Source organism: Lentinus tigrinus, assembly GCF_003813185.1.
Source record: "Lentinus tigrinus ALCF2SS1-7 unplaced genomic scaffold L226scaffold_23, whole genome shotgun sequence".
Lineage (NCBI taxonomy): Eukaryota > Fungi > Basidiomycota > Agaricomycetes > Polyporales > Polyporaceae > Lentinus > Lentinus tigrinus.
The window spans coordinates 235,054-260,920 of record NW_027137932.1 but is presented as its reverse complement, the minus strand read 5'-3'; the positions used below and the strand labels follow the sequence as shown (position 1 = coordinate 260,920).

The following is a 25,867-nucleotide window of genomic DNA, read 5'->3' as shown; positions in this document are numbered from 1 at the left end:
CTTACACGCCGAATTCCCCGCCAGCGTCTCCTAGATCAGCCCCACTCCTTCGTCAGCTGCCCTGCACACTTCATCCTACCCCACTGGGCACCTTCTGGCTATTTTTCCTAGGCTATGAGGACCTATATCATGCGATTTTGAAAATTACAAGGTGAGTTGTCAATTAAGATTTGGACTTCTTGGATGAGGCGGACAGGAAGTCTATCGCGCCAGGACCAAAACCTTCTGAGCGCGGGACAGAAACGCCCAGCTTCCGGGGCCCTAGAATCATAACACAACGGGCGTATGGATCTTCTATCGTAGGACCTATTTATATTCCAATTGGACCAATGTGTGTTGGCATATGACATTTAGCCCTCTTGCAAACCAAGAAGTGAGTATTTGTGAGTCGCCGTCGTGTACGAGCCACTTATGTACAAGTTGATGAGACCATGAGATACATACAAAGGCCTGTTGGATCACTGGCAAGATCGTTATCCGCGGTTAGTCACGACGATAGGCGGAACTCTCCAAGGAGGACTCGAACTTACATGCAAGCTTCAACTGCTGATGGCCGCTAACCAACACGCCGCACGAGCAAGTAATCTAGGGAGACTTGAGTCCAGATGTTGCTTCGAGCGTTCGGTCTGCTCAACATCGTGGTCGATCGAGTCGAAGGTGTTGCAAGTTGAAGCAGCTACGTATCGTCGGCTTTCGTCGGCCCGGAGGACAGGCGCTAAACATCTTTGGACTCGGAGTCGGAGATCCAGAGTCCCTCACTGAGTCACTTCTCGTCTTGTCCTCCGACTCATGCGAAGGCATATGAAGCATGAAGCTGAAGACCTCTAGTACCATCTCAGTGATCATTCAGTGCGTCGTAACCCAAAGACGATTCAGATGACACGAGCCTATTCGTGCAAGCGACGCATACAGTTAGTTGCATGGCTTTCTGCCTTTGCGATGTTCCCACTTGGGGACAAGTCTCGTGTATGTCACAGTTCTTAACTCTTGACCCCTGTGCTGAGCGTTATGATGAGCAGAAATACAGACTCCGAGCGCTGGACCGGCGTGCGTCGCCATCTGTGAATGAAAGCGGCGTATACGTATTGGGCCTAGCGATCGTAGTCGACCTAACCATTCAATTGTAGGATTCTCGTGGGAAGCCATATGTGAAGGATTTGACTGACTCTGGGTAGAGGGTGTACCTTGGCGGCGACCGCCACTAACTCTTAACATGTGAGTGTCCCCGTGTTACTCCTGCCTTTGCCAGCTGTTGACCAATTCTCTCCTCATCTCGATATCGTTGTTGCTCTGTAGATGGCTCAGGCAATTGACCCGCTCGACTCTTTCTCGATATCTGACTCCATCCAGGTAAGTGAACTGTACCAAAAGCCAGGTTGTCCGAGTCTGTCTGACGTGGAGCAGGCCTGTGCAGGCATAGAAGACAACGGAGAACTCCAGGATCAGCCACTCCGTGTTCTTGTGTCCGCAAGCCCTGGCATCCCGTACGAGCTGGTGACCTACACCGGACAGCGTTACGTCGCCATCAGCTACTGCTGGCCCAGCCGCAACTTCGAGCGCATCGGCACCAGCAATGACCCCAGCCAGATCGTTACTCCAGGTGGCGTCGTAAACTCCGAACACTTCTCGCAGTTCATGGCGCGGGCGGTCGATATCCACAGAGCCACGGTCGGTTCTGATGTGACCGTCTGGATGGACACACACTGCATCAATCAGCGCGACGAGCAGGAGAAGATGGCGCAGGTGGCGATCCTGCACCGCATATACACCCGGGCAGAGACGACCCTAGTAATGCTCGAGGACATCGCGCTCACTGCAGACGAGCAGCGTGAGCTCACGCGCTTCCGCATATCCCGGGATGCCGTCGCTTTGGTCCGCCGCGTGACGGCCGCGAGGTGGTTCAGCCGTGCCTGGTGTTCGCAGGAGCTCGTGCTCAGTGCGCGGACGGTCTTCTTTGTTCACGATGCGTCCAATCCAGGAAACGCGATTCTTGTTCCCTCAGAGACGCTGTGGCACCTCATGGACGCCGCCCGGCACTACGATCGCTCGATTCCCCTCTTCAACCTTCCCCGCGGTGGCGTATTGGCAGGCCTCAGCTTCTTCGCCAAGACGACGTCGTATGCGCTCAACATCGTATACCATCTCGGGTGCAGCGACGAGTATGACAAGATAGCCCTCGTCTGCAACCTGATGCGCTACACTTACCGCTTCACGGCCCGCCCGACGGCGTTCAGCGCTGACAGCGAAGCACTATCCACCGTCCGCCTGAATGTGCTCAAGATGGCGAACGTCATGGCGATCCAGCGCAGGGAGTTCTCTATGCTCCTTGCGAACCACAGCGTCGGGAACCCCCTTCAAGGCCAGCCTGGCTTTGGGTGGGCTGGAGTCCCTGTGCCTGGGGACAGGGTCTCGGACATATGGGCGGCCAAGGACTACGAAGTCGAGTACGACCGCGATATCCTCGTGAACGACAGTGGGTTGGTCGTCCGAGGGATCCTCGCCCATATCGCACGGGAACATATCTGGGTCATACACCGAGACGCTGCTGGTTTGCACGTCACAGTAGATTCCCAGACGTGGTCGACGATCTCCTCCATTCCCATGGTACACAGCTCTTGGACCCTTGCAAGCGATTCTCAGGCCCTGTACAACTTGCTCATTGTCTTCGCCTCTGCCGCTGAACGCGCTGATTCCGATGTTGCCCTTCATGCGCGAGTGGCTATCGCATACCTCCTCTCAGAACCCGACTACCGGTACCAGCCTGAGCCTGTAGCTGGGGATCTGGGATCACTTCTGCAATACCTACTGTCGTATGGAGTCGGGAGGCTGCGCGATATCGCGAGTGCGATGAAGTTCATCTGGCGCAACGAGGATCGTGCTTCGTTCAGCACCATCCTGCTAAGCGAGGGGAGCATCCTCCTCGTAAGCGGGCACGGCACCGAACTCCCTTCCGGAATGTCTGGAAAGGTGCTCTTCCAGCCCTTCGTCATCCGCCCCAAGCTCTTCTCCATCCCCATGGTACTCACCGCGAACTCGATGGTCCTCGAGAGCGTGCCCTTACCTGACGAGACACACCGGTGTCTTGGCTGTGTGCGGGGCTTAGGGATGATCTCGGAGGCGCACATCAATGCCGAACAGCAGCTGCGGATTATCTGAACCTTGAAGTCCAGAAGCGTAGTGGGCACGGAACATCAGTGCGTGTGGGATGCTTGGACGTGCCGGACGCGCGAACTGTCAATGTCAATGTAGGTTACAAGGAGAAGCTATCGGTGCATCGCCCTGACTATCCCTGCTGTGCTTTTCAAACCCTTTCCCTGCAGCTACTCAAGTGCACTCCTCGGGTGGACTGTCCTATGCTATCGTAGCTCCGGCGATCGTCTGCAGTGTCCTTGTCTTTCCGTTGTCCTCCTTGGCTTGCTCTCGTGCTCAGACAATACGTAAACCCTAGTACCTCATGCCGTCTCAGCGCCTCGCCCGAAGACCGCAATTATGATATTTCTCCATAGGACATATGCGCCCTTGAAGCCCACAGCCACGAGCCGACAAGGATGCCCGCCTCCGCCGTCTCGCCGCTGGGGTCGGCATGAGTGTTGTTGAATCGGTAACACGACACGACCTCGGCAACGATCACTTCTATAATTGTTGGACACACGCACAATGCAACGCGAATGCCATGAAGGCTCTTCGGAAGTCTCATCGCCACACGAAGCAGGTGCGTACTCGTAACCCATATATAACGCATGCCTTCGCTGCTGTGGTAGTCTCTCGAACGATTCTCGACCCTTCACTGCATAGCACTGACTCCCCTACTCACTTGTTATAAGGTCCTCGTATGGTCCTCAGAGCGAAAGGTAGACAATGCCTGTAATCTCACACCTCGTTGACCTCGCCACGCGCTCGTCCGACGCGACAGTCCTCCAAGCACCTCTCTCCTCCTCCCCCTTTACGCTCGATTCCTCCGGGGTCGCCGGCTTCTTCGGCGGCGATGGCGCAGTCTCGGGCATGGCCACCGTGCACCTCTTCGCCTGCCGCCGCTGGGGCGGCTGGTACAACACGCCTGGCGCATACGAGATCGCGAAGCAGTACGGCCAGCTCGCCAACTCGCGCCTCTGGGACGGGCTCTTCCCAGGAGGCAAACGCGAACCTGCGGAGCTCTTCGGGCTGGACGGCCAGCCCGGCCCCACGTTCCTCGCTGCGCGCTCAGGCTCGAGCATCCCACGCACCGGGCACCTCGCGTACCTCATCGCGCGGCTGGCGCGCGACCTGGAGGGGGCGCGCAAGGTCTCGGGACGGCGGACGACCCCCGCGGATGTCACCGTAATCGACCTACCTTACGCGCCCCCAGAGACTGTGGAGCCGCCGAAGCTGAGGAGCCGGTATGGGCTGCTGGCGATCATCCCGATCGCTGCGAGCGTCGCGACGTGCGTGATGTGTGCGCTCGTGGGGGACTGGTGGTGCTTCTCGAGTATCGCGCTCGGGATCCTCGCGAGCGGGATCGCGTGCCTTGTCATCGGCTCGGGGACGCTCACCTTCAATCATCCGAAGCCAGCGAAGGGCGCCCCGCGCGGCGACGGGATCCTGGTGAACGAAGACGGGGTGATCGTCCTGCGCGGGGACGAAGCCGCGGTAAACTCGCTCACCCGCGGTCGGTTCACGCTGGAATATGGGGGACAGCCACGATACAGCGCCATCGGACACTGCTCTGTTCTCCTTACGCTGCAGTTCCTCGTCCAGCTGCTGCTCATTCCGCAAGGCCAGCTGTTCGGCCAGATCATGTTCGTGACGTCGCTGGCAGTTTCGTGGATCTACAACACGTGTCTCTCGTCGCTGGACAAGGAGGACTACCAAACGGAGATTCTCCTTGACGTCCTGCATCTTGAGGACCTCCACATGAACAAGTTCATCCTCGGGTCGCGCACTGCGATGGTTGTCTTCTCGTGCCTATCTCTACAGCCGAACGACCCCATCCACAACCCGCGCAAGCTCCTGGACGAGCTCATACCAAACGATACCGAGGTCTGGGAGAGGTGGAAGGCGCTCGTCGCGCAGAAGCTGTCGACGAAGGCGCCTCTGTATTTCACGGAGACCGACTGGAAGGTACAGGGTCTCTGCCAGGAGGAGAGGGTGTTACTAGAGAGGCTGCTGAAGGATGCTGAAGAGGCATATGAGGGGTGGAAGGACGCGGCTTCGTCTCCGAGACCATCCAGGTCGTCGTCCGCCATGAAGATGGTATGAGCTTTGCATTGTAGATTCACTTCTGTCACGACTCAGAACGCAACCTCACGCATCACGCACAGACTGTACCATACACACGTCCTGTTACGATATACCTGCAGTGTTATAACATGTATAAATACCCTGCACGAGTCCAATGTACTCGTACATACAACATGCACCACTCAACCGCGTATCGTTCATGCGGTCTCCTGCGGATGAGCGACGAGCTTGATCCCGCTAACCTGGAAGTTCTTCATACGCTCCAATCCCTCCGGGATTCCCGCAAGACCATTTGGCAAGATCTCGATCCGGTTAGGCTGCACAAACACATCGCGCACAATTTGAATCAGCCTCAACATCAATTGACAGGAGGAAATCGCCGTTACACACCTTGAGCAGTCCCTTCTCCAACCATTCCGTCAACCTCGCATACAGCTCCGCACCCAACTTCAAATTTCCGGGGAGCCGCAAGCTCGCATACGGCCTCGCGACCTTCCTCGACCCGCCGTCGCGCTTCTCCTTCTCCGCGAGGATCGCCACCGAGAACGGATGCGTGGTGATCATCGCGCCCTCGGGGGCAAGCGAGTCGTACGCGAGGTGCTGCGTCTCTGGAGACGAGATCGCGTCGAACGCGTACACGATCGGTGCGCCTCCCGTGAGCTTCGGCAGCTCCGCGAGGACGGAGGCGGAGGGCAGGGAGCGGTCGAGTATGTGTGTCGCCCCGAGAGACTTGAGATAGTCGGCGTGCTTGAGGGAGGATGTGACGATGATGGGCGAGAAGCCTTGGAGCTTCGCCATTTGTATGGCTGTAAGACCATTTAAGTCAGCAGGACTGTAGTGGCGAGTACGACGAAAGAAACGCGTACCATACTGCCCTACGGAAGATGAGCCCCCGGCGATGAGAGCAGCCTGACCCTTGAATTTCGTCAGACCGCCCTCTTCCCAAGGTGCTGGGAAGCCAACGGAGCTCGCGCCCGGCTCCTTTGCCCACATCCCGGCGGCGACAGTGGCGAGAGCGACCGGGATGGACGCAGCCTCCTCGAACGAGATGTTGTCCGGGATCTGCAAGGATAAGGTGTCACAATTGTGTCATTATGGACAGGTGCAAACCAGACGGACCTTCGCGACGTTTGCTGCGGACGCAATAGTGTACTGCTTGAACGTCGCCCTTTCCTGCTCAAATCCGCCCGGGAAGACCCTGCAACAAGCCAACCATCATGAGCTTCAATACGTGCTCGAGTAAGTACTGAGGCTCACTTACACCTTATCCCCCTTCGCAACGTTCGTAACCTCGGCGCCAACTTCCTCGACGACGCCCGCGCCATCCAACCCGCCAATGAACGGATACGCTGTCACCATCGGCGGCTGGGTCGGGGACGACTGGATTCCCCAGTCAGCGGGGTTCAGACTCGCAGCGACGACTTTTAGGAGAACGTCCTTCGGGCCAAGGGCAGGCACGGGCCAGTCGTTGTAGATCTCCCATGGGGCGCCTTGCGAGGGGGAGCCGAGGATCTTCTGTGTGGTTGGCGCCATGATAATTGTACTTGATCCGATGCGATGAGATTACGTAGAGGCTGGGGTGCTCTGTGCAAGACTTAGCGTTTTACTGCTCGGAGTGTGTGCTTAAGTACCACCGCGGCGCTGGAACTGCTATCTACAAGCTGCGTATCGGCACGATGGCGATGCGATACTCGGTCGAAAGGAATGTAAGTGGTTCCCTCGGATGTTGAGGTGGCGCTCAGCGCGCTCCGACGCATCACTAAACCCCAGTACGGGGCGATGCAACAATCGGAGTTCAAGTGGGTACCGGTCCCGCTCGGAGGAGAAGCAATCCTTCTCGTGGACGAACACACTTCCTGTTCTGGGAATGGATTCAACTACGAGCGCATATCTCATTGTCAGGACTCACCGCCGTACGAAGACACACGCAAACCTGTGGCGCGCCCAGCGCGATGATCAGAGCACATCCAGTCTCGACGGATGCTGATATGGGCAATGCTTGAAAAGACGGGTGGAACGGGGACCGCGATTCCGAGTTGATCAAAGCTGCTGACGCGGTCAGGATATTCCTGGCCACGTGAGTTGACCAGGTCTGTTCCGAAAAAAGGCGCATCAGTTTGGGGGGTGGTTACAACATTTCGCGGGTTCGGCCACTCACAGCTCTGGCCTGGCTTCATCGTGTAGCGGGACATGGCCCGATACAAGATGGACCAGACTCGCGCATGGCATCTTAACAGAAAGATGACCACCACCTACCCTCACTCCCCGCCGCTCGTCCGCAACCGTAACAAACTTAATCTCGTGCTTCATGTTGCTGCTGGGCCGAGGCGTGTCGGTATGGGACTAGTACCATACTGAAAAACGCGCCTCCGCCTGTTGGGTGCCGGCATGCAATTCACTCAGCCTGTCCTTATTGGGCGAAGGTTATGACTCGAGACTTCGATTGCAGGTAGTATGAGAGAATACAATCTACGCAGAGATACATAATCAGGTACCGTGCACGCTCACCTGACGTAAAATCTAGTTTCGCTCTTGGGGTGTGGTAGCAGCGCACCCAGCTATGACCTCACTTGAACGCTCTACCGGTCCACTTGCACTGCGTTCCTCCGGTGTAGATGCAGATAACTTCACCGAGCGAGCAATGGGACAACTTCTGCAAGGCGGAACCTCGGATGAGCGGGGGATGGGAAGTAAGACGTACAAGGCGACTTGCCTTCACTGCGTGCTCTCTTCGATTAGGGTCACGGTCTCGATCTCCCGCTGCGCCGCTTCCCCTTCTTCGTCCGTGATCTCCACAAGCTCTCTCCCGTGAAGACCGTCGACGACCCGCCACCAACGGTGTATCCCGACATGCCTCAGGTAGTCCCATCCCCATTCTTCATCGTCCACTTGCAGTGCAGAGGCGGCGGGGTCGAGAGGAGTGTCTCTCAATAGCTGCATGTAGGGTATCGCGTTTCCGACGGACAGGCATCTCAGAGAAGGGAATGTGTGGACCATCAGGGGCGGCAGTCTAGCCAGAGCCTTGATGCGATTGATCTCCTCCTCCCGGTTCCGTGCCTCCTTCGCTTCCTTGTTCCAGTAATATAGGAATCGCTGCTGGTGCGGAACAAGCACTCGGAGACACTGCAACGGCAACGAGTGAAGGGCATGGGGGAGTTCGCTCTGAAGCGTTTGTTAAAATGACAGATACCGCCACAAGAATTCCGGACTTACCACCCATGAATAATCATCCCAATCCTCAGTCCATGGCCGGTAGAGTTGCAGTTCGAGAGACCGGAGGCGTGGAGCCGCGCAAGCCACATCGCTCCAGAAGCCCGAGCTATGTTCAACCTGACCGGACAGCTCCATGCGCATGTAAAGACCGACTGGAGACGTGTCTCGGAGGAGCTCGAGCAATCGTTCCTTTCGTGACATGGCTCCGTTTGCGGTGGTGTCCGAGTTCAGTCGAATTCGACCACATATCTGGAGCTGATCCACAGTACGGAGGCGCTTGGAGTACCAGCGAACCTCGTCAAGCTCCTCGACCTTCAGTTGGCGGAGAGGAGGCCACTTCGGACCGTTGATAACTATCCGTTCGACGGACTCCGAGCTGAGCGAGATCGTGAGATCGGACAGGTTGGGACAGAGATCCACCAGGTCTAGGGCCGGGGTAGATACTTCACATAGATCTAGGGTCCTGATCGATGGAAGCGAAGGTCTCGCGGCTCGAGGAAGACGCGCTGCCGGTTCGAAGAAGGATATCGCGAGAGTGTCAAGGTGGCGGAAAGAAGGAAGGACGGAGACGAGCGGTGGTAGTGACTTGGTCTGATTTTCGACTGGGTCGTCAGCACCATAGTAGCCAAGGTTGAGGTACGAGAGCTTGTCGAGGCCGTGAGGAGGATCGAAGACAGAAAGGGAAGTATCCGCGACGACGAACAGGTCGAGCTTGTCGAGACTGGTGAGAGATCGTATCGCATGCGCAATCCGTGGATCATGTTCGAGGCACGGATGAAATCTATCCAAGTAGAGCTCGCGTATATTGGATGCCTGGAGCAGGATGTCTCCGAGGAGAGACACCTGCGAAAAGTTTGCGTAGTATCCGTCGTCGGGCTCGCCCGCGAACGTATAAATGTGTATGACAAATTTTTCCACGAATTTCGCCCGAAGAGTGCCGCGGATGCTCGAGAGGAGATAGGCGTGAAGTCGTCGTAATTCCCTAGGGCTCGTGCATATGATGTCCGAGGCAATGCGAGGTCCGGCGAGCCAGTACGCTTGCTTTGAGGTGAGGGAGACATTCAGTGCATCTTGACCATGCAGGTGCGCAAAGATGGCGAGAAGTACGTCATCGTTGAGGGATAGAAGATTCATGCTCAGCTGAGGGCAGATGATGGTGCAAGTTCAAAGTTGAAGATGAGTGGCACCCGAGACGCCCACAGTCCATGTAAGTATAGTTTTTCAGTAGCGCACATGATCTGATCGCAAAATATCTTATACACTGGTGAAGGTTCGGAGGAAATGTGGAGGATACGATAGTAACTGTGTAAGCGCTGTAAATCGTGGTAGGGTTGCTCTTTGCACGTTGTTCTTCATGCTCCCCATTTTCTCCCACTCCGTACGTTCCTCATCCCAGTCCCCCTGGCTCAAGGCTTCGCCAAGCCCAATACCGGCACTTCTCCTTCTCTCTTGCAAATCACGGTGCGTATTTGTCGTATTTCACCTCATCAACATTGAGATTTGCAGTTTGTTCTGCGCATGCAGCCGCACGCATCTACTAACGCACTGACACGTCGACTTCTCCCCGTCCTGAAGCGCTTTGACCACAACACAGCATGCATGTAGTTCGCGAACTACTCCATTCAATGCGGCCATGCACAGCAGAGAAGACTAGGTTTGGGGGTCGAGGCCCGGCCTCCCTAAGCCGTATCTCTCAGAGTATCACGCTCGCCACTGGGCGTCATCACCATGCATCGTATGATTACCGACACCAGTCGACCATCACCGAACGATTCACTCCCCACCGCGTTCACATTTGCTAGCAGAGGGCACACACGGCCGTCCATCGTTGTCCACCACATGCATGATGCGGCGTGTTCATGCCTATAAAGCCCTGTCCAGGCTGTCCAATGGCCGCGTCGGAGGCTCGGACCTAGCATCTGACGTTGTCACGTATTTACGCGTGTGTTAAACGTTTCAGCGTCAGGCGTGGACATCCCCACCTTCTCGTCCTATAAAGAGGCGGCGCGTCGATCGAGGTAGGACACGGTCACTGTCTCTACCTGGTCCCCCCACACACCCCTCTGTTACAACAACAGTCAACACCTCCGCAACCATGAAGTCCTTCGCTGCTCTCCTCTCCGCCGTTGTCGCTGTCGTGCCCTTCGTAGCGGCTGACTTCATTCCCGCAGGCTCGGCCGCGCACTTCTTCTCCTCCCAAAGTGCGTCTCGCCACTTCGTACATACCTCACATACTGACCATCCCACCTCTTTGCAGACACCTCCCTCGTCTTCGCGCCCTCCGCCGCCGCGTCCGGAGCCAGCCTCGTCGCCGCCCTCGCAGGGGACGGCTCCTCGAGTGACATCACAGCCCTCTTCCCGACCGCCGGCACCGGCGTGCCCGGGCAGATCGTGTACGGCGACTTTTGCATCAGTGCCAACGGCGTCGTGCCCGAATCATCCAGCCAGGTGCTCTACGTCGCGGAATGCGACCCCGAGGACGCTGCGCAGATCTGGACGGTCAACGAGTCGCCCGCGACGGTCTCGAACGCGGACGGGAACTGCATTTCGCTCGGGAGGCCGGCGCGGGGTGTATCTGTGAGTGCTCACTTTCCTCGGTCGATGCGTTGTAGTGTGCTGACGATGGGGATGGGATAGGTGGTACTTGATGTATGTAACGACGTACTGCTTCCCCACCAGATTTGGAACCCCAAGGTTGTTGCTTGAACGTTGGAGCCTTGCACTACAAAGGCTGTCTCGTAGCAGAGTGTATGGACTACTGAACAATCGGACAATATGGACGTACCACAGTGCCGAACTAGGGCCTATATAATGTTCGAATCTTTGTCTACGTGAAGGCGGTGACCTTCGTTCTCCGAGATTGACAGTCCTGCCAGGACCGTTTTCTCTTCTCTCTCTTTCGATGCTGCGTTCATGAGCTCATAACTGCGCTTCTGCTCGACTAGAACCTTCTCTGCTGCCCCAATCGAGGCTTCCAGAAAATCGCTACACACTATTTACCAAAGTCGGAAGCAACGGTTACATCCTTATTTGGGGCTGGTCAGAATGCGGGCTCTTACTCACCTTTAGCTTGAGTTGCCACTGAGCGAGAAAGGCAAAATGCTCGTTCCAGAGACTTAGAGACTCGGAGATCGTTCACTGGTGTGTCATCAGGATTTAGCCATAACTAATGAGTGGGGAAATGACGAACATTCTGTGACACCGAACTCGGGTAACCCCCTCCGCCACGCTCGAACTTGTAAGATCCCCTGGGACGGTGCACGCAGATCAGCCTACAATGATTTAGTGCTGGCTTACAAGTTGAAGAAGGCAGACGCTTGACCTGGCGCAAAGCGTACAAATCTTGAGACGTAGCACAAGCGTACATCCCGACGCTGACGCTGCGGTTCACGGCTGGTGAAACTTGCTTCATGCGACAAAAAAGTCAATGTCAGTCTTGGAAGGGCCATGACGACATGACGACATGCGAGAGGGGACGTGCAAGAAACATACCCGGAAAATGTAGTCCAACGCCTCGTCGTCAACCGCACAGTCGTCAGATTCTTCCTGTGTCACACAGAGACTGTGACTTGAATCTATGCCTCGGGAAACCGGTAACACGAGCACGTACTTCGTTTTCGGAGCTATCTTCTGGAGAGGCATTCGACACAACCAGTACTCTTCTTCGACGACGGAAGAAGCGATACTTGATATGCGCGTAATGGAGAAAAATGCATTGATCATCGGGGTGAAGTTCATCCTCCGCCCAAGGGAGTCGCTCCGCCGGGCCGTACCGATGCAAGGACATCGGCTGACTGCAATCGGTGACCGATATCGCAGCGCCGGCAGAGGCGGACAGTCCTCCACCAAACATGGCCCCCGTGTCAATCTTCAAAGTCGCGGAAGAACTCTCGTGCTTGAATGCGCCAACAGCCCAGGCGGCTGTCTTGACAAAGCCAGTGACGAATAGTATCTGTGCGCCATCGATCTTGCGGCCGCGGCTCTGCGTCGCGTACTTGCACCACTGAGAGTGGTGAGCCTGGAGATACCGGAAGATGGCTTCGGTACAGTGCAGGCTGGTCTGGTGGGCAGGCCGCTTGAGTGCCAGGCACGCCCCGGTCTGCCGTTCCATTTCGAACCTCATCGCACTCTGAGCGTGAGCAACAGGGTCCGTGCTGTACCGGTCGTCAGTACTATGTATGTATGCAGTGCATAGCAGCGAGCTCATACCTGATAGAAGCGTTCGCACTGAAGTTGACCGAATACGCGTGTCCGCTCAGGAGTAACGGGTCCATGATGCAATTGCGAATGCTCTTCGCAGACTCTTCTGCAGGACCGTCAGGTGGTACGAACACCTGGAAGCCATCAGGGACGCCTTTGCGGTTAACCGGGTCGTCCGCGCTGCGCATGCAGTTGAACAGGAAGCAGAACTTCCCTTGGCTCAGGTATCCGATGTCTCCGAGCTGAACCTCTCCGGACTCAGGCGAGGGCTCTGGAACCCAGAGAGGGTGACCGAAACCGAGGTCGCGCAGCTCCTTCGCATATATGTCCCAGGCCTTCAGCTTGGTGGCAGAACGAGACATGGCGGTTGATAAGCGAGGAGGGAAAGGAAGAGGCGGGGGAGCGGGGCATTTAAGTAACAACAGGTAAGAAGCAATGAGTCTTGTTGAACCCACTCACGTTACGACCATCCTTCGAACAGTATCACTTCTATCATTGTATCCGTCAACGCTGGTCGTCATGCTCGCAGCGAAGTCCTTCTGTCGACCTGCACGGTCCCATGTCGAATGCCCCACGATCTCCCCAGGGCGAACACCTACATAGCTCGGAAGCATCACCATCGGCCGCCGTACGATGCAGAAGTCTCACCTGTGCGACCTTCTCCACGCCACATCACAGATTATCTGCTCAAAGGCTCCTTCGTGATCGAATCCAGGTCGCGCGTAGGCGTGGCACGGCAGGGATACTCGCACTTCAGACGTGCGAAAAGTCGAGCGATACACGCCGCCCGTGGATAACAAACTTGTCCCGTTTAACAGAGCAACTGTCCAAAAAATATCCCTTTGTCTCGAGACCGGGAGAAAAGTGGCAGAAAGGTGTCCTCGCGCGACGTCTCTTCACGCGTAGTCATGCCTTTTGGCTCGTCGGAAACGTTGGGATCCCGTCGTGTGGGCGTGGGGCAGCACCGCAATCGAAGGTTAACGTTCAGCTAGCACGTATGTACCTTCGCACCGCCGCCGGCCTCGGACAATCAAAGCGCGCAACGGCTCCGGATCCCACGGAAACGCCGTCGTCGAGGACGCCAATCGCCGAAGTCGGAGTGAAGCACCATCCATGACTCAGCCCTGTATACCCGCACAACGAGCCCAATCGCACGAAATGTACACCCTTAGATAGTAGCACAACGCAAAGAGGCCCGAGGCTGTTCATGTGTTGACCACATGGGCGTACCAGCTGCGCAGCCCGGCCTGCGTCGGACATCAATGTCATGAACAAAGAAGGCCTCTACACTCACCGATGAGGATGATCAAGGATGCAGATGTGCAACCCTGAGCCCTCGACGTCGACGAGAGAACAACGCCTCCGCGAGAGACCGGTCTGCGAAGGTTCGTGATTCTTGCGCGGCCGAGGCGAACACGATGGATGACTCGACAGTCCACGGAAGCAGTGCAGTGCCTTTCATCAATGATGATGAGAGTGCCCCGAGGCCGCTCATTGGACACGTCTCCGATGATCTTCCAGCGGCGGTGGTGCGAAGTCGCTGCGAAACACAGCATTCGCGGCGCCTCCGATGCGGAGTCATTGGGAAGCGCTTGAGCGATGGCTTCCGCGATATCGTTGTTCTAGTTGTGATTGAGCTTGAGATGAGTAACTGCGTGAGTTTGTTTGTAATTCGTCATGGGTGAGACTGCGGCGACAAATACCGTGTGCGAGGCCCGAGGAGTATAAGAGGCGTTTCGAGCCAACCGCAGTCCTGAACCAACATCTCAGCTTAGTACCCCGATCGTGAACTCCTCTCTCTCTACCACACACAAGAACGACCACCTACCGTGTTCGCTGGGTTTCACTCATCCGCTCCATTACCCACTATCATCACCACCACCACTATCACCACTACCACCCACACAATGCCGTCTCGCACCTCATCATCACTCCCCTCCACACCATCCATGGTCTCCGTGACCAGCACCACGACATGCGCATCCTCGAGCACGAGCGCATCCTCCACCCCCACGCTCACAGCACCCTCACCCTCACCCTCATCCTCCAAGTCGCAACCAAAGCCGAAGCCGAAGAAAGACTACGCCGCGGCGTTCACAGCCATGCAGCTCGAGTACGGCTGGGGCCACCACACGTTCGTCCCCATAGAGAGCGCGGCAGTGAAGGAGGCGCAGGAGAAGAAGCGGCTGGAAAAGGAGGCGAAGGCGCTGGAGAAGGCGAGGCGCAAGGAGGCGAAGACCTCGAGCGCGCGGGCTGTCGAGCAGGATCAGCCACCTCGGACCGGGAAAGACTACGAGAGCGCGTTTGGCGCGCTGTCATCGAAGATGGGGTTTGGGGGGAGCTGGTTGGCGTCAACGGGTCCGAGGAAGCAGTAGTAGGCGGGGTTCGCTCGGTTCGCTCGGGACGATGAGGTGACTCGACCGCTTGGGACTTGGGAGTTTTGGCTGCTAAAGGAAGATATCATACTGGAATCCGGATATTGCGACGTACCATAGGCCAGACCATAGTTGTAATGCATTCAGAAGAAGCGCGACAAGTTCAGGTTCACACAGGCGTAGCGACAGCGTGTCCGAGCGATTGGCCGTATGAGACCGAGATCGAGCGCGTTGCGCTCGCGAACCTGCAGGAAACGCTCTTCAGGACGACCTTCGAGAAGATGTAGGAAGGGAAGGACCACGTACCGCTAGTACACCCGTGTCTCGACGTGCCTCAGCTTGCAGCTAACGAGCAAAGACACAAGCGATCGTTGTCTCATCTCATGTCGTTATCATGATCCTCCTCCCACGACGCCTCCCGACTCAATCGAGAGGCGCCGCTCCATAGTAGTACATACAACAGTGCCAAGACGAAGAGAGACGCGACGACGGGGAGGGGAGGGATATGTGTGAAGTAGGGACGAAAGAGGAAAGAAGAAAGGGGAAAGGAAGCGACGCGCGATAAATATCGACAGGGCAAAGAACGAAGGTGTGCCAAGGGAAGATGTCCGGTCTGGAGCTGAGCTCGCGGGGAGCTCGGATGCTCTCAGCGTCGCCAGAAGAGCCATGCGTCCACGATGTCCTGCACGCCGCCGCTCAGCGATCCTGAACTAACTTGAGACCACCGTGGAAGAGGAACGCACCTTTTGTGTCCCGAAGACGAGGAACGCGATCAATGGCACTGCAAGCAAGCGTTCGCGTCAGCATCATGGGATTGGAAGATGGAGATTAGAGGCCTACTCAGCGAGATGATGATGTTCCCGGCGAAGTACGAGACGTTCGAGAGGAAGACGAACGCGCAGCCGATGCCGACCACGCACACCAAGCTGAAGATCGCGACGCGCACGATGAGCGAGAACGGGATCTGCCCCGGGCGGTCCGAACCGCGGAGGGCGCGCCAGTTTCTGTAGAGCACGGCCGCGATGTATACTGCGCGATGGAATGTGAGTTGCGCTGAAACGAGGCGATGGGACCGGTGCACGTACTGTCAAGACCGACCATGATGAGCAGGATCGCGGCTACGAAGATGGCGGTGATATTTCCGCTGCGGGCAAGGGGCAAGGGTGGGTCAGATGGGATGGCGTCGGGCATAACACAGATGCGGCCAGTACTCACGCCTTACCACCCTCGATGGTGCAGTACACGAAGTGGCCTGCGCGCTGGACAGTGTCTGGGTGCAGTGTTCCGATCTGTTGGCAGAGATGGGTGCAGGATTGAGACTACGGAACAACGCAGCGACGTACCACCAGGATGGCGATGACGAAGCCGAGCCATGCAATGTACGGGCCCACGAGAAGCTGCATAGTGTTAGACAAAGTGAGATGGTCTGAGTGTTGGCGTACTGGAGGACTTACAATGGTGTTGCGGAAGTAGTCGCGCCTGGTCGCCTGTTTCTTCGGAGGCCGCATCGCGTTGGAGAGCGTGAACCAGAGCTGGAGCACAAGCGCAAACGTGGACATCGCGACACTGACAGGAGAACGGGTCAGCTCTGTCGTCAATTGAAGCGCATACACCCAGTCCTCAGACCGGAGTGACCTGCGCGACTAGCGCGCCGCAGTGGCTAGGTGGTTCCCAAATTAACAAGACGCAGCAGCAGTCTGTCTGGTATCTTCGCGGGAGAGAATGAACTCACAGCACAGGCGCAGCATAGATCAATGACGCTTGCGCGAGGCACAACGGGTACGCGGGAGGCTTGGGGCTCGTCTGCTGGCCGGTGAACGCGCTGGATGGGATTCAACAGTGAGCACAACGCCGCACGCAGTATGCGCGAAATGACGCGACTCACAGCAGGATGTAAGAGATGCAGTATATTAACCACGTTATGCAGAAGTTGAGCCACGTAAAGTGCCGGTACACCTTCGGCGCGAACAGCGCGGTGAGGAGAACCACCAGCAGTCCGACGCCTCCTGCGATTTGGAACGCGAGGAAGACCCTGACCTCGGTCAGGTCCTGCGGGGGCTGCTGCTCGCCAGAAGTTGCAGTTAGTCCTGGTCCCCGGGAACGGTGCGCGACAAGCGCGTTCGTAGTCATAGCCAAACACACCTGGAAGCCCTGAACCGTTATATCATCTCGTTCGTAGACAAACATCCTGGATCCCTATCCTTCCTGTCAGGCTGGCGAGACACAGACACGGACAGCGAGGGCGCGAGACTCTGACGGGCGACAGAGAGCGTCGGGCAAGCTCCAGACCAGCCGGAAGAAGCACAGAAGAACGAGAGAGGCAAAAGACCAGCCAGTGCGCCGCCGCGGGCTGCACTCAAGGACGGAGAAAAAGAAGGAGACGGGAGGAGGAGGAAAGACGAAGACGGGGAGAGCGTCTGGGCGCGGGGACGGGTTTGGGCCTCGCGGCCTGGGGAACAGCATACATGATGGGATGCTTGGCCAGTGAGACTCTGGAGCAGGGTGGGCCCCCTGGTGAGTAGCAACGGGTGCATCAAATGATCTGTTTCGTCCTGGTTTCGTCCACTGGGGACGGGTCACTCGTGGAGGCGGTGTAAGAACAAGATGCATCCCATAGCGCCCGGGCGAATTCACTGATCATGTCGGCACATGGACTGTCGGCAGCTCGTCCAGAGCGTGAACGCCCCGTATACAACGAGAATACCTCAAGTCAAGGAAGGCCATCATCCACTCAAACCTAGATACGGATTTACGCGGCTTCCTGCCTACCTGAAACAAAGGTCTATATATCACCAATAATCGGATAGATGCTGTCCGTTGTTGCGCGGTGGCTGACGACAACCATGATGCCCGCAGCTACAGAAAGAGCCTCCGAAGTGTCGGAACGTGGTCCCGGCTCCGGAGGGGAAGCTGATCAGATTGTATATGTATGTCTGCGCGTTGATGGGATCCACAGCGCAGACGAGAACACTACGCCATGCATGTAGGAAGGCTGCTTATACACAGCGAGTCATGGCCCATGCTAACGATACATATTAGACAACAGTCACATACGGTAGAGTAGCGAGGTCAAATACGCTGGCACGATACACCAAGTCCCAGGCACCCAGGTGAAACGCCAGTTGTGGCCATCTTCAGTTGACATTGCATACAGCAACGCGACGCTTCGTGAGGATACCATGAGAGCGTAACCTGCTGGAGGCGGCTTCTAGGTGGTTGTGTGGACGGGAGTAGCATCACGCGCTCTCACGTCAATGCAGAAGCGGGGCGGTGCAAGCTGCGATGACGCAGCCAAAAAAGCCTACAGGCGAATATGTATCAGTATGGACGTAAAGTAGCAAGCTAGAGCAAGGAAACAACATACGAGGCTACCAAGACTCGGACGACACATATCCTACACGAAGCAACGGGCAGTCTTCACACAAGTGGCCGAACGAAATTCGAAACGCACAGTCCAGCTCCAGACCCTCCAGGGACCAGAACTATCTCCTCGCATCCCTGTCCCACCTGAACACAACCAGCGGGACCAAGCTCCATATCTCCTTCATCCCAGCCAGCAAAATCCTCAACGTCATGATCGCCGCCGCAAGCTGCCCGCCGGCCGCCGCCTCCAACGACCTGCTCTCCACCATCCCCTGGTTCCCGACCGCCATAACATATATCGGCGCGACGACCAGCGCAAGCTTGATCGTGCTCGCGCCATCGTGCAGCAGTGACATCACCATCTCCCCATAGCCCGTCGGCGTGCCCTCGGGCGGGGTGCCGGCCTTGCGGATGTCCGTCCCGAAGACGACCTGGAAGCAGAACACGGCGAGCATGGTGGGCACGTAGCAGATGAGCGCGCACATGCCCCCGACGAGCATCGCCGCGACGAGCGACGGGTACAACGCGTACATCGGCCGCGCGGCTTTGAGCGCGAAGAGCGTGCTCGCGTTCGACGCGACCGTGCAGAGCACGACGAACGCGGAGATGAGCGTGAACATTGTGAGCAGCGAGGACGACCAGCGGAACGGTGGCGGCTGCGGCTGTGGCGGCGCGGGGGCGGGCTGGTTCGCGGTCCCGCCGCGCGATCGATGGTTGTTGGGATTGTGATTGGGATTGGGTTGTCGATGCGTGTTCATGGTGGAAGACTGAGTGGGACGATTGGGAGGCTCTCCCGGCATTACGATGCAAGAAGGGAATGCGCGGTAGGGGCGACGGTGCGGAATGGCGGGAGAGGGGAAGGTTGTGGAGGAATGGAGCTCGTTACGTGCCTATATGCGTCTTAAACCGCACGGAGAGGATTCTGCTCGCCGAGAATGGAGACCAGATGTCTCTCCTCAGCGCACGCGCGATGTGTCCAAGAAACACTCAGACGACCGCCAAGCGTATACGCGCGTCGCCGACGTTGTTCGCGACGTCGCCTTCTGTGTATTCGGCCGCTTGACTGAGCTCAAGGATAGGAGCCTATGTCCGCGTCTGCCGTTAGCATAGTACGACCTCTCGAGAAGTGTCTACGCACCTCAAGGTCGAAGCCGAGTTCTCCGGGATAGTAGAAGAAAGAAAGACGAGTGACAGAAGTATGCAGATGCTTGAGGTGCCTATTCGCGCTTCAGAACACAGACAGAGAAGACGGCACCTAGCATGTGGATGGGAGAAGGAGCAAGGTGTATATTTCGCATCATACCTCGCGCCTGTACCAATAGACTATAACTCAAGCTGCTCCTCGTGAAGCGTACCCGTTGTATGCGCCCTGGTCCAAGTTAATTGCCGTCGTGGACGTTTGGTACACCTCCCAGCACGATACTAGCTGGTAGTGGCTCCCAAGCTCGGTACTGCGTATTATCTGTACATGATGACTTCAGTTAAGGCATGTGATACCGCGACGCGACATGCACACACCTCAGACTAAGGCTCCTCGTGAACCGCTCAGAGAGTTCTCCAGACGAAGATGGCGAAGTGTTTGGTGTGTGCGCTGGCAGGATCAAGACAAGGTTGGGTCGAGCTCCAACAGTCCACGGCGAAGACGCGAGGCAACAGGATGACGTTCTTGTCAAAGAAGCACGACCCGTGTGAGCCCGAGGCGCGGCGGGGTCAATGTTGCGAAGTACTGTGCGCCTTGCCTCGGCCCGGTTGGCCGCCTACACTGACTGAGGTATCTGACCTTGATCCAACGGGGGAGCCGTAGTATGTACCAACATATGTAGTATTAGTAGATCCAGCAGATGACCATACGTCTCTAGTTGAACTTCTCGTTTCTTTCCATTATCCATCCTTACTATCGCCATTACCGGAACCTCTACCACCGTCAACAGGGAATCCACAGATGCACAATCACGTCGATGACAACCAATTCCGAGGGTATATCACTCAATCCGACCCCTCAACCAGCTCAACAAGCCCTTCGTGCCCTCGCGCTCCCACACGCGTCTCTGCGGCACCCGGAACCTATCCAGCACAACCCATCAGCAACCATCGTCCCACACAAGACCACAACCAAGGCAAGTACTCACGTATTTCCATCCACCAAGAACACTTCCAGCGGGAGCAAGCCCAGCTCAGCCGGGAGCTTCCCAATCTCGTTATCCCTCAAGTCCAGCTCCTCGAGCTTCCACTCCGGCACGTCCCTGTTCCCGCGGAAGCGCTCCGCGAGCTCCTGGAAGCCATCGAGCCCGTTCAGCCGGTTACCCCGCAGGCGCAGCTGCCGCAGCCCCTTCCGCACTGCCGTCGACGTCGTCGTCGTCGTGTCTTCCCCGTCCCCTCCAGGGGTAGGGGTGTCTTCAGCAAAGATGAGCGACGCCAAGGCCGCCTTGGTGAGCGCCGCCGACGTGAGGGCGTTGTACGACAGGTCGAGGGTGCGTACGCTCGGGAAGAGCTTGGCGAGGAGCGGCAGGAGCGGCTCGTTCGTGCGCTGGGGCGCGAACTCGTCCCCACCCGCCTCGCCGACGTGCGTCACCGGCACGGTGTCCCCGAGGTTGCAATTCTCGAGGCTGAGCTCCTCGAGGTACGGCAAGCATATGCCGGGGTTGGTCGGGATGCTGAACGACGGGTCGGCGCGGCGGTTCGTCAGGATGAGCACTTTGAGGTTGTGCGCGAGCGGCTGGGCTGCGATCGCGGCGAGCGGGAGGGTCGGCGCGGGGATGGCGAGTGTCAGTTCTGGCACGCCTGTAGTGACGGGCCCTTTGAATTTGGACCATGCAGGCGCAGCGAGCGAGAACGACCGTGTATGGCTGGACTTCGAAGGGGGCGCAGATGGAGGTAGGGTGAGCGTGCGAGAGGCCGCGTCGTAGTACTGCGGGTTGGCCAATGCAGCACCGACGCTGGGAGGCGTGTGCGAGGACGCTGGAGACGGCGTGGAAGGCGATGGTGTTCGTGCAGCATCCGCTTGCGTTGCTTCGGAGGCAGCTAGAAGTGCCGCTGCTCGAGCACGTCGTCGTGCGCCTGCACTGAGGAGACCTTGCTCGGCTTCAATCTCCCAGGGCTCCTTTTCGACGACGACTGTCTTCTTCTGGGGAGAAGACGGCGTCGACTTCGCGCCCGGCGGCGGAGTAGTAGAGGTGGACGGTGTCGATGACTGAGCAGCGGCAGCCTGTGCCCGCATCCGTCTCTTCGCGCCCTCCGATAGAAGACCCTCCTCGGCTTCAATCTCCCAGGATTCCTTCTGCACTGGGGACTTGGTGTCTGACCGGCCCGCAGACGAGCCGGAGCTCTCTGGGAACGCGACGCCTCGGCGTTGCTTCGTCCTGCGCTCGGCCTCAATCTCCCATGCCTCCTTGACGACTCGTTTCCCAACGATAATGCGCAGGACGCCGTCCGGAGGCTCCTGGCTCGTGATGTCGAATTGTACTGTCTGCTTGATGACGTTCGGAGTGAAGACAGCTTCAACAACCGGTCGTGTAACTTGCGTTTGCTCCATGTCAAGGATCTTCAACAAGGGGAACAAAGATCCTGAGGCGGACGCGAAGACCGAGACGGGGAAGCTGTCGTCGCCGATGTCAGCTTTGAGCATGTGGATCTCGCGCAATCGCTCCAAGCGACCCAAAGCACGGAAGAGCGAGTCGCACTTGCCGAGCGGGTTGCCCGAGAGGTCGAGCTTGGACAGCAACGCTGGAAGTCCAGGTCCGTCGGTCGAGTGGTCAATCGATGCGGCTGCGAGATGGTTGTGCGAGACGTCAAGGGTCGTCAGCCGGGGAAGGGGTTCGGTCGCTCGCGTGATGCTTTGGGTGAACCAGTCTCCTCGCGAATCCTTTGTCCGGCCGAGAGGAGTCGAGCCACTGCCAAATGGCGCGCTGAATGGAAGGGAAGTCAGAGCGTTGTGAGAGAGATTCAGCGTCGTCAGGTGCGGAAGGGCCCAGAAGTTGACCGGTAGGGACGTTAGCTGGTTGTGTGAAAGGTCGATCGACGTCAGCGCAGTGAGGTCCGCAAAGGTATCGGGGAGAGTTTGTAGCTTGTTATTGTGCAACTAGGATTGGCACATAAATCAGTATGAGCCATAGCATGTACAGAACGGACATACATCAACAGTCTTGAGTGAACCGAACATTGAGATCTCGGGCTGTATCTCCTGAATCTCGTTCGACCAGGCCTTCAGGACCTCGAGGTCTTGTGCATCGTACCATGAAGGCCCGTTCTGGTTACCTTTCCGCCGTGTATCCGACGAACCGATAGGCGGTTCAACAGGAGCGGACTTCAACGGTTCTGGGGTGATCCCGAGGTGTATCTCGAACAGAGCGGAAGGTATACATGGAAGGTCGCGAGAGCACAGATTGATGGCGCCTTGGAAGAAGGTCCTTGTGCGATGAATACTTCAAGTCGGCTAAGGGAAACGGTGAGATTGGAACAGACATGTCAAACAGCGTATAGCAGATTCTTTCTGGCATACAGCCATCCTTTATCAAAGTACTGTGCCACAGCACGTCCAGGTCTACGTCCAGACCTCGCAGTCACATTCAGAATGAAGACTGGGTTGTCGGCCTCATCTCTCGGCCCACTTGTATGATATCTGTAAAGATGCGCGCAACGGTTATCTTGCACGGGATATACGATCAGAATTCAAGATGCGTGGACATGGCAGGAGAGCTACCATGCAGAGGCGCATGATGTTTCACCCGCAATCATCGGTGACTCCGTGGATGCAACTGAACCCGCATAGTACCATAAATCGAGCAGAGCCTTGAATACACGGAGGCAAGGCAAAGGCGCGTGAGACTCACGCGTCACAGTAATGGTCGTGTCCCACCGCTGTTTGACATGCCCGCACCAAGGATGAGACTATGTACATACCTGAACTCCTCGCACGCTCGATCGTTTCCTTGATTGACCATCGTCCAAGGTCGACATCATGTTCCACCGGCTGGTTGTAGGCATGCGGCGAGGCCGTCTCCAAGCCCTCAAACTCCCCGACTACGGGTGACTTGACAATCTTCTTCACCTCTGCGCGCTTGAGCGCGATCTGCTCGCGTATACTGAGTTGCGGCCTGCTGGGTGTCGGCGGAACATCTTCCTCGGGAGGCAGAGGGCGGGTCTTGCGTACTGGGGACTTCGCAGGAGTAGGAGTCTTTGTTCTGAGATTCTGAGCACTTTTCTGCGTGCGTAGCGTAGGTGTAGGTGGTACTCGGAGAGTCGGTGATGGTGACGGGGCCACCGTCGGTGTCCTCGTGCGAGGCCTGGCGAGGGGAGAAACGGATGCTCGTACGGACGGAGAAGGGGTAGAAGGCGTGCTTTTGAGCCGGGAGCGGGGGTCCGTCCTCGACGTAGGTTGTGGGAGACGAGACATCTGAGCTGAGCAGCAGCTAGAAATGCGCGTAGAGGGGCTCGTGGAATGAAAGAGATAGACTCCAGACAAGCTCGACCGCGCAAACGCTCATGAACGCGTTCGGCGCGTGCAGAGACCCCGGGCCACTCGTTCCGGGGGTCTCCGCTCTTGCCACGTGGATGGGAAAGCGCCCGTGCACTCGTCCGAAATCTGGCTGCCAGGCATTGACCGTATCGCTCCCGCTCGGACTTCAAGACAAATCTCAAGGCCCCGCCGCCGCTACACGCCAATGTGAGTATCCTGTTCGTCTGTATGGCATGCTGTGAGGACGTTGGAGAGATTTTGGCGAGGTTGGAGGGGAGGAGGGGGTTGGATGGCCGGGAGAGGGATCGGATGACGGACTTGGGGTCAGAATTGGTGTCGGACTGATTCGCTGACGTTCTGCTCTATAGCTCGGAGAAAGTGCGACTTCAGTCTCGCAGTGAGTATCTTGGACGTATATTCGATCTGTTCAAGTGCTGAGCCAGCCTACCTGCCCCTACAGCTTCCGACCCAAAGCCTCCCGTTCGCCCAGCATGATCATCACCAAGCCCCACAGGCGCATCATCTACGAGTCCCTCTTCAAGGGTCAGTTCACCCTCAGATCCCATTACACAATCAGTTTCGTTGACAGTGCGTCGTTTGTCCGTTATCAGAGGGCGTGTTGGTCGCCAAGAAGGACTACAACGCCCCCAAGCACGAAGAGCTCGATGTGCCTAACCTTGAAGTCATCAAGGCCATGCAGAGCCTCACTTCCAAGGGTCTTGTGAAGACTCAGTTCTCCTGGCAGTGGTACTACTACGTCCTTACCCCCGAGGGCGTTGACTACCTCCGCGAGTGGTATGTGCCCTATCACCTTCTGCATGCCTGTTGCTTTCGCCTCACCCTTGTTCCCGCATCCCAGGCTGAACCTTCCGACTGAGATCGTCCCCTCCACGCACAAAAAGGCCGCGCGCCCGCCCCGTCCCGCGCAGGTCCGTGGCCCCGGCGGCGAGGGTGCGTACCGCCCGCCCCGTGGCGACCGCGAGGACTACAGGAAGAAGGAGGGTGCCCCCGGCGAGTTCCGGCCACAGTTCGCTGGTGTCGGCCGTGGTGCGCCCCGGGAGTAGACGATTTTTGTCGACGACCATCACTAGGAGCAACAGCAGCAGCAGCCGGCCCCGCGCATATGTATCAGCGTGGATGGCACTGGGGTCGGAGGGCATTCTACCATTGGGCTGGAGGCGGGTCGGCCGGGCTGCTTGCTGTGTATGAGAGATGTTACGATATTGCTGCCATCCCGCAAAATTGTAGTATGAGCCCCCATGCCTCGCTTATGCTATGTTTACGCTGTTTTTTGCTCTCATCACCTCAGCGCGAGTTAGCGCGCATCTGCACACGCACAACGTCAACGCTATGAAATCATGCGATTCCCAGTGACCTCACTGTTGGAATAGAGAGTTTACTCACTGTAGCAACACTCTCGAGTCTCAGCCTTGTCGTGAAGTGCTTAGCGGACATCCGACATGTCCGACACCGAGAACATTAATCCATGTTTGGCAGCGCAACATGTTGACAAAATTGTAGCAAAAGACTGACTTTTGCAACGGTTTTGTGGGGAGCATCCTGGCAGCAACATGGTAGCCATAATCTGAAAATTTTCACATTGTTGTTTGGCCATTTGCGGGATGCAACATGCTGAAAACATGTGGTCTGTTGTAATTAATTTTGCGTGCAGCAACATGCCAAAAAGCATCTTCATTGTTGACAACGTTATGCTTGCCGCAACAAAGTAACAACACCATCGGGCGCCAATCTGGATGTCGCCCCGAGCAAAATTCAGGTTGTTGCGGACATGTTTGCACCCCCAAAATCCTCACAAAATCTTGGAAGTTGGGCGGGGCGGAATTCAAAATGCTGCAAAAAGCAACATTTTGACAACATTGATGTTGTTGGACCTCGCAGAATCAAAACAACATCCCCGGATAATTCCATTTGTGGCTACTATGTTGCTACCAGGATGCTGCTCGCAAAATCGCGGCAAAAGTCAGTCTTTTGTCGGTATGATGCACGTGATGTTCTTGCCCGCAACATTCTAATAACATCTCCC

At 57.0% G+C, this 25,867-nt stretch overlaps 14 protein-coding genes across 14 annotated transcripts; 5 read left to right on the top strand and 9 right to left on the bottom strand.

Annotated features, from left to right (window-relative positions):
• Positions 1–1,296: 1,296 nt before the first annotated feature.
• On the top strand, positions 1,297–3,156 carry L226DRAFT_573163 (uncharacterized protein; the record flags this gene model as incomplete). Its single annotated transcript, XM_067684802.1, has 2 exons — positions 1,297–1,350; positions 1,405–3,156. 2 exons carry the CDS (start codon positions 1,297–1,299, stop codon positions 3,154–3,156), a joined length of 1,806 nt encoding a protein of 601 aa, XP_067532989.1.
• A 621-nt stretch (positions 3,157–3,777) lies between these two features.
• On the top strand, positions 3,778–5,447 carry L226DRAFT_537218 (uncharacterized protein). Its single transcript, XM_067681286.1, has one exon. The coding sequence runs from the start codon at positions 3,859–3,861 to the stop codon at positions 5,233–5,235; it is 1,377 nt and encodes a 458-aa protein (XP_067532988.1). The 5' UTR covers positions 3,778–3,858; the 3' UTR covers positions 5,236–5,447.
• On the bottom strand, positions 5,415–6,750 carry L226DRAFT_546941 (GroES-like protein; the record flags this gene model as incomplete). The annotated part of the gene is made up of 5 exons (XM_067682458.1): positions 5,415–5,534; positions 5,608–6,023; positions 6,084–6,279; positions 6,337–6,415; positions 6,479–6,750. The coding sequence occupies 5 exons, from the start codon at positions 6,748–6,750 to the stop codon at positions 5,415–5,417; spliced, it is 1,083 nt and encodes a 360-aa protein (XP_067532987.1).
• Positions 6,751–7,491: 741 nt separating this feature from the next.
• Positions 7,492–9,573, bottom strand: L226DRAFT_490269 (uncharacterized protein). Its single transcript, XM_067677312.1, has 3 exons — positions 8,431–9,573; positions 7,931–8,379; positions 7,492–7,870 (listed from the first exon to the last, which is right to left on the bottom strand). The coding sequence occupies exons 1-2, from the start codon at positions 9,562–9,564 to the stop codon at positions 7,933–7,935; spliced, it is 1,581 nt and encodes a 526-aa protein (XP_067532986.1). The 5' UTR covers positions 9,565–9,573; the 3' UTR covers positions 7,492–7,870; positions 7,931–7,932.
• An 891-nt stretch (positions 9,574–10,464) lies between these two features.
• L226DRAFT_537214 (uncharacterized protein) lies at positions 10,465–11,307 on the top strand. Its single transcript, XM_067681285.1, is given in 4 exon segments — positions 10,465–10,631; positions 10,644–10,646; positions 10,691–11,007; positions 11,068–11,307. The coding sequence occupies 4 exon segments, from the start codon at positions 10,526–10,528 to the stop codon at positions 11,134–11,136; spliced, it is 495 nt and encodes a 164-aa protein (XP_067532985.1). The 5' UTR covers positions 10,465–10,525; the 3' UTR covers positions 11,137–11,307.
• On the bottom strand, positions 10,969–12,992 carry L226DRAFT_511862 (uncharacterized protein; the record flags this gene model as incomplete). The annotated part of the gene is made up of 8 exons (XM_067678318.1): positions 10,969–11,161; positions 11,216–11,422; positions 11,494–11,568; positions 11,621–11,702; positions 11,753–11,836; positions 11,923–11,976; positions 12,041–12,584; positions 12,676–12,992. The coding sequence occupies 7 exons, from the start codon at positions 12,990–12,992 to the stop codon at positions 11,235–11,237; spliced, it is 1,344 nt and encodes a 447-aa protein (XP_067532984.1). The 3' UTR covers positions 10,969–11,161; positions 11,216–11,234.
• A 528-nt stretch (positions 12,993–13,520) lies between these two features.
• L226DRAFT_153222 (uncharacterized protein) lies at positions 13,521–14,350 on the bottom strand. The gene is made up of 3 exons (XM_067672462.1): positions 14,334–14,350; positions 13,925–14,281; positions 13,521–13,877 (listed from the first exon to the last, which is right to left on the bottom strand). The coding sequence occupies exons 2-3, from the start codon at positions 14,184–14,186 to the stop codon at positions 13,615–13,617; spliced, it is 525 nt and encodes a 174-aa protein (XP_067532983.1). The 5' UTR covers positions 14,187–14,281; positions 14,334–14,350; the 3' UTR covers positions 13,521–13,614.
• A 356-nt stretch (positions 14,351–14,706) lies between these two features.
• On the top strand, positions 14,707–15,178 carry L226DRAFT_537211 (uncharacterized protein). Its single transcript, XM_067681284.1, has one exon. The coding sequence runs from the start codon at positions 14,733–14,735 to the stop codon at positions 15,003–15,005; it is 273 nt and encodes a 90-aa protein (XP_067532982.1). The 5' UTR covers positions 14,707–14,732; the 3' UTR covers positions 15,006–15,178.
• Positions 15,179–15,651: 473 nt separating this feature from the next.
• On the bottom strand, positions 15,652–17,135 carry L226DRAFT_467226 (uncharacterized protein; the record flags this gene model as incomplete). Its single annotated transcript, XM_067676035.1, has 9 exons — positions 15,652–15,687; positions 15,749–15,786; positions 15,846–16,034; positions 16,091–16,149; positions 16,221–16,294; positions 16,349–16,402; positions 16,460–16,571; positions 16,738–16,827; positions 16,891–17,135. The coding sequence occupies 9 exons, from the start codon at positions 17,133–17,135 to the stop codon at positions 15,652–15,654; spliced, it is 897 nt and encodes a 298-aa protein (XP_067532981.1).
• On the bottom strand, positions 16,955–17,805 carry L226DRAFT_153208 (uncharacterized protein). The gene is made up of 4 exons (XM_067672461.1): positions 17,775–17,805; positions 17,263–17,709; positions 17,148–17,201; positions 16,955–17,066 (listed from the first exon to the last, which is right to left on the bottom strand). The coding sequence occupies exons 2-3, from the start codon at positions 17,613–17,615 to the stop codon at positions 17,165–17,167; spliced, it is 390 nt and encodes a 129-aa protein (XP_067532980.1). The 5' UTR covers positions 17,616–17,709; positions 17,775–17,805; the 3' UTR covers positions 16,955–17,066; positions 17,148–17,164.
• Positions 17,806–17,991: 186 nt separating this feature from the next.
• L226DRAFT_537209 (uncharacterized protein) lies at positions 17,992–19,341 on the bottom strand. Its single transcript, XM_067681283.1, has 2 exons — positions 18,370–19,341; positions 17,992–18,306 (listed from the first exon to the last, which is right to left on the bottom strand). The coding sequence occupies exon 1, from the start codon at positions 19,124–19,126 to the stop codon at positions 18,488–18,490; it is 639 nt and encodes a 212-aa protein (XP_067532978.1). The 5' UTR covers positions 19,127–19,341; the 3' UTR covers positions 17,992–18,306; positions 18,370–18,487.
• On the bottom strand, positions 18,034–18,364 carry L226DRAFT_153466 (uncharacterized protein). The gene has a single exon (XM_067672463.1). The coding sequence runs from the start codon at positions 18,240–18,242 to the stop codon at positions 18,075–18,077; it is 168 nt and encodes a 55-aa protein (XP_067532979.1). The 5' UTR covers positions 18,243–18,364; the 3' UTR covers positions 18,034–18,074.
• Positions 19,342–20,157: 816 nt separating the features above from the next.
• Positions 20,158–23,832, bottom strand: L226DRAFT_537207 (uncharacterized protein). Its single transcript, XM_067681282.1, has 4 exons — positions 23,268–23,832; positions 22,501–22,760; positions 20,498–22,446; positions 20,158–20,432 (listed from the first exon to the last, which is right to left on the bottom strand). Exons 1-4 carry the CDS (start codon positions 23,758–23,760, stop codon positions 20,351–20,353), a joined length of 2,784 nt encoding a protein of 927 aa, XP_067532977.1. The 5' UTR covers positions 23,761–23,832; the 3' UTR covers positions 20,158–20,350.
• Positions 23,833–24,314: 482 nt separating this feature from the next.
• On the top strand, positions 24,315–24,887 carry L226DRAFT_467199 (40S ribosomal protein S10; the record flags this gene model as incomplete). Its single annotated transcript, XM_067676033.1, has 3 exons — positions 24,315–24,366; positions 24,435–24,618; positions 24,683–24,887. 3 exons carry the CDS (start codon positions 24,315–24,317, stop codon positions 24,885–24,887), a joined length of 441 nt encoding a protein of 146 aa, XP_067532976.1.
• Positions 24,888–25,867: the final 980 nt, after the last annotated feature.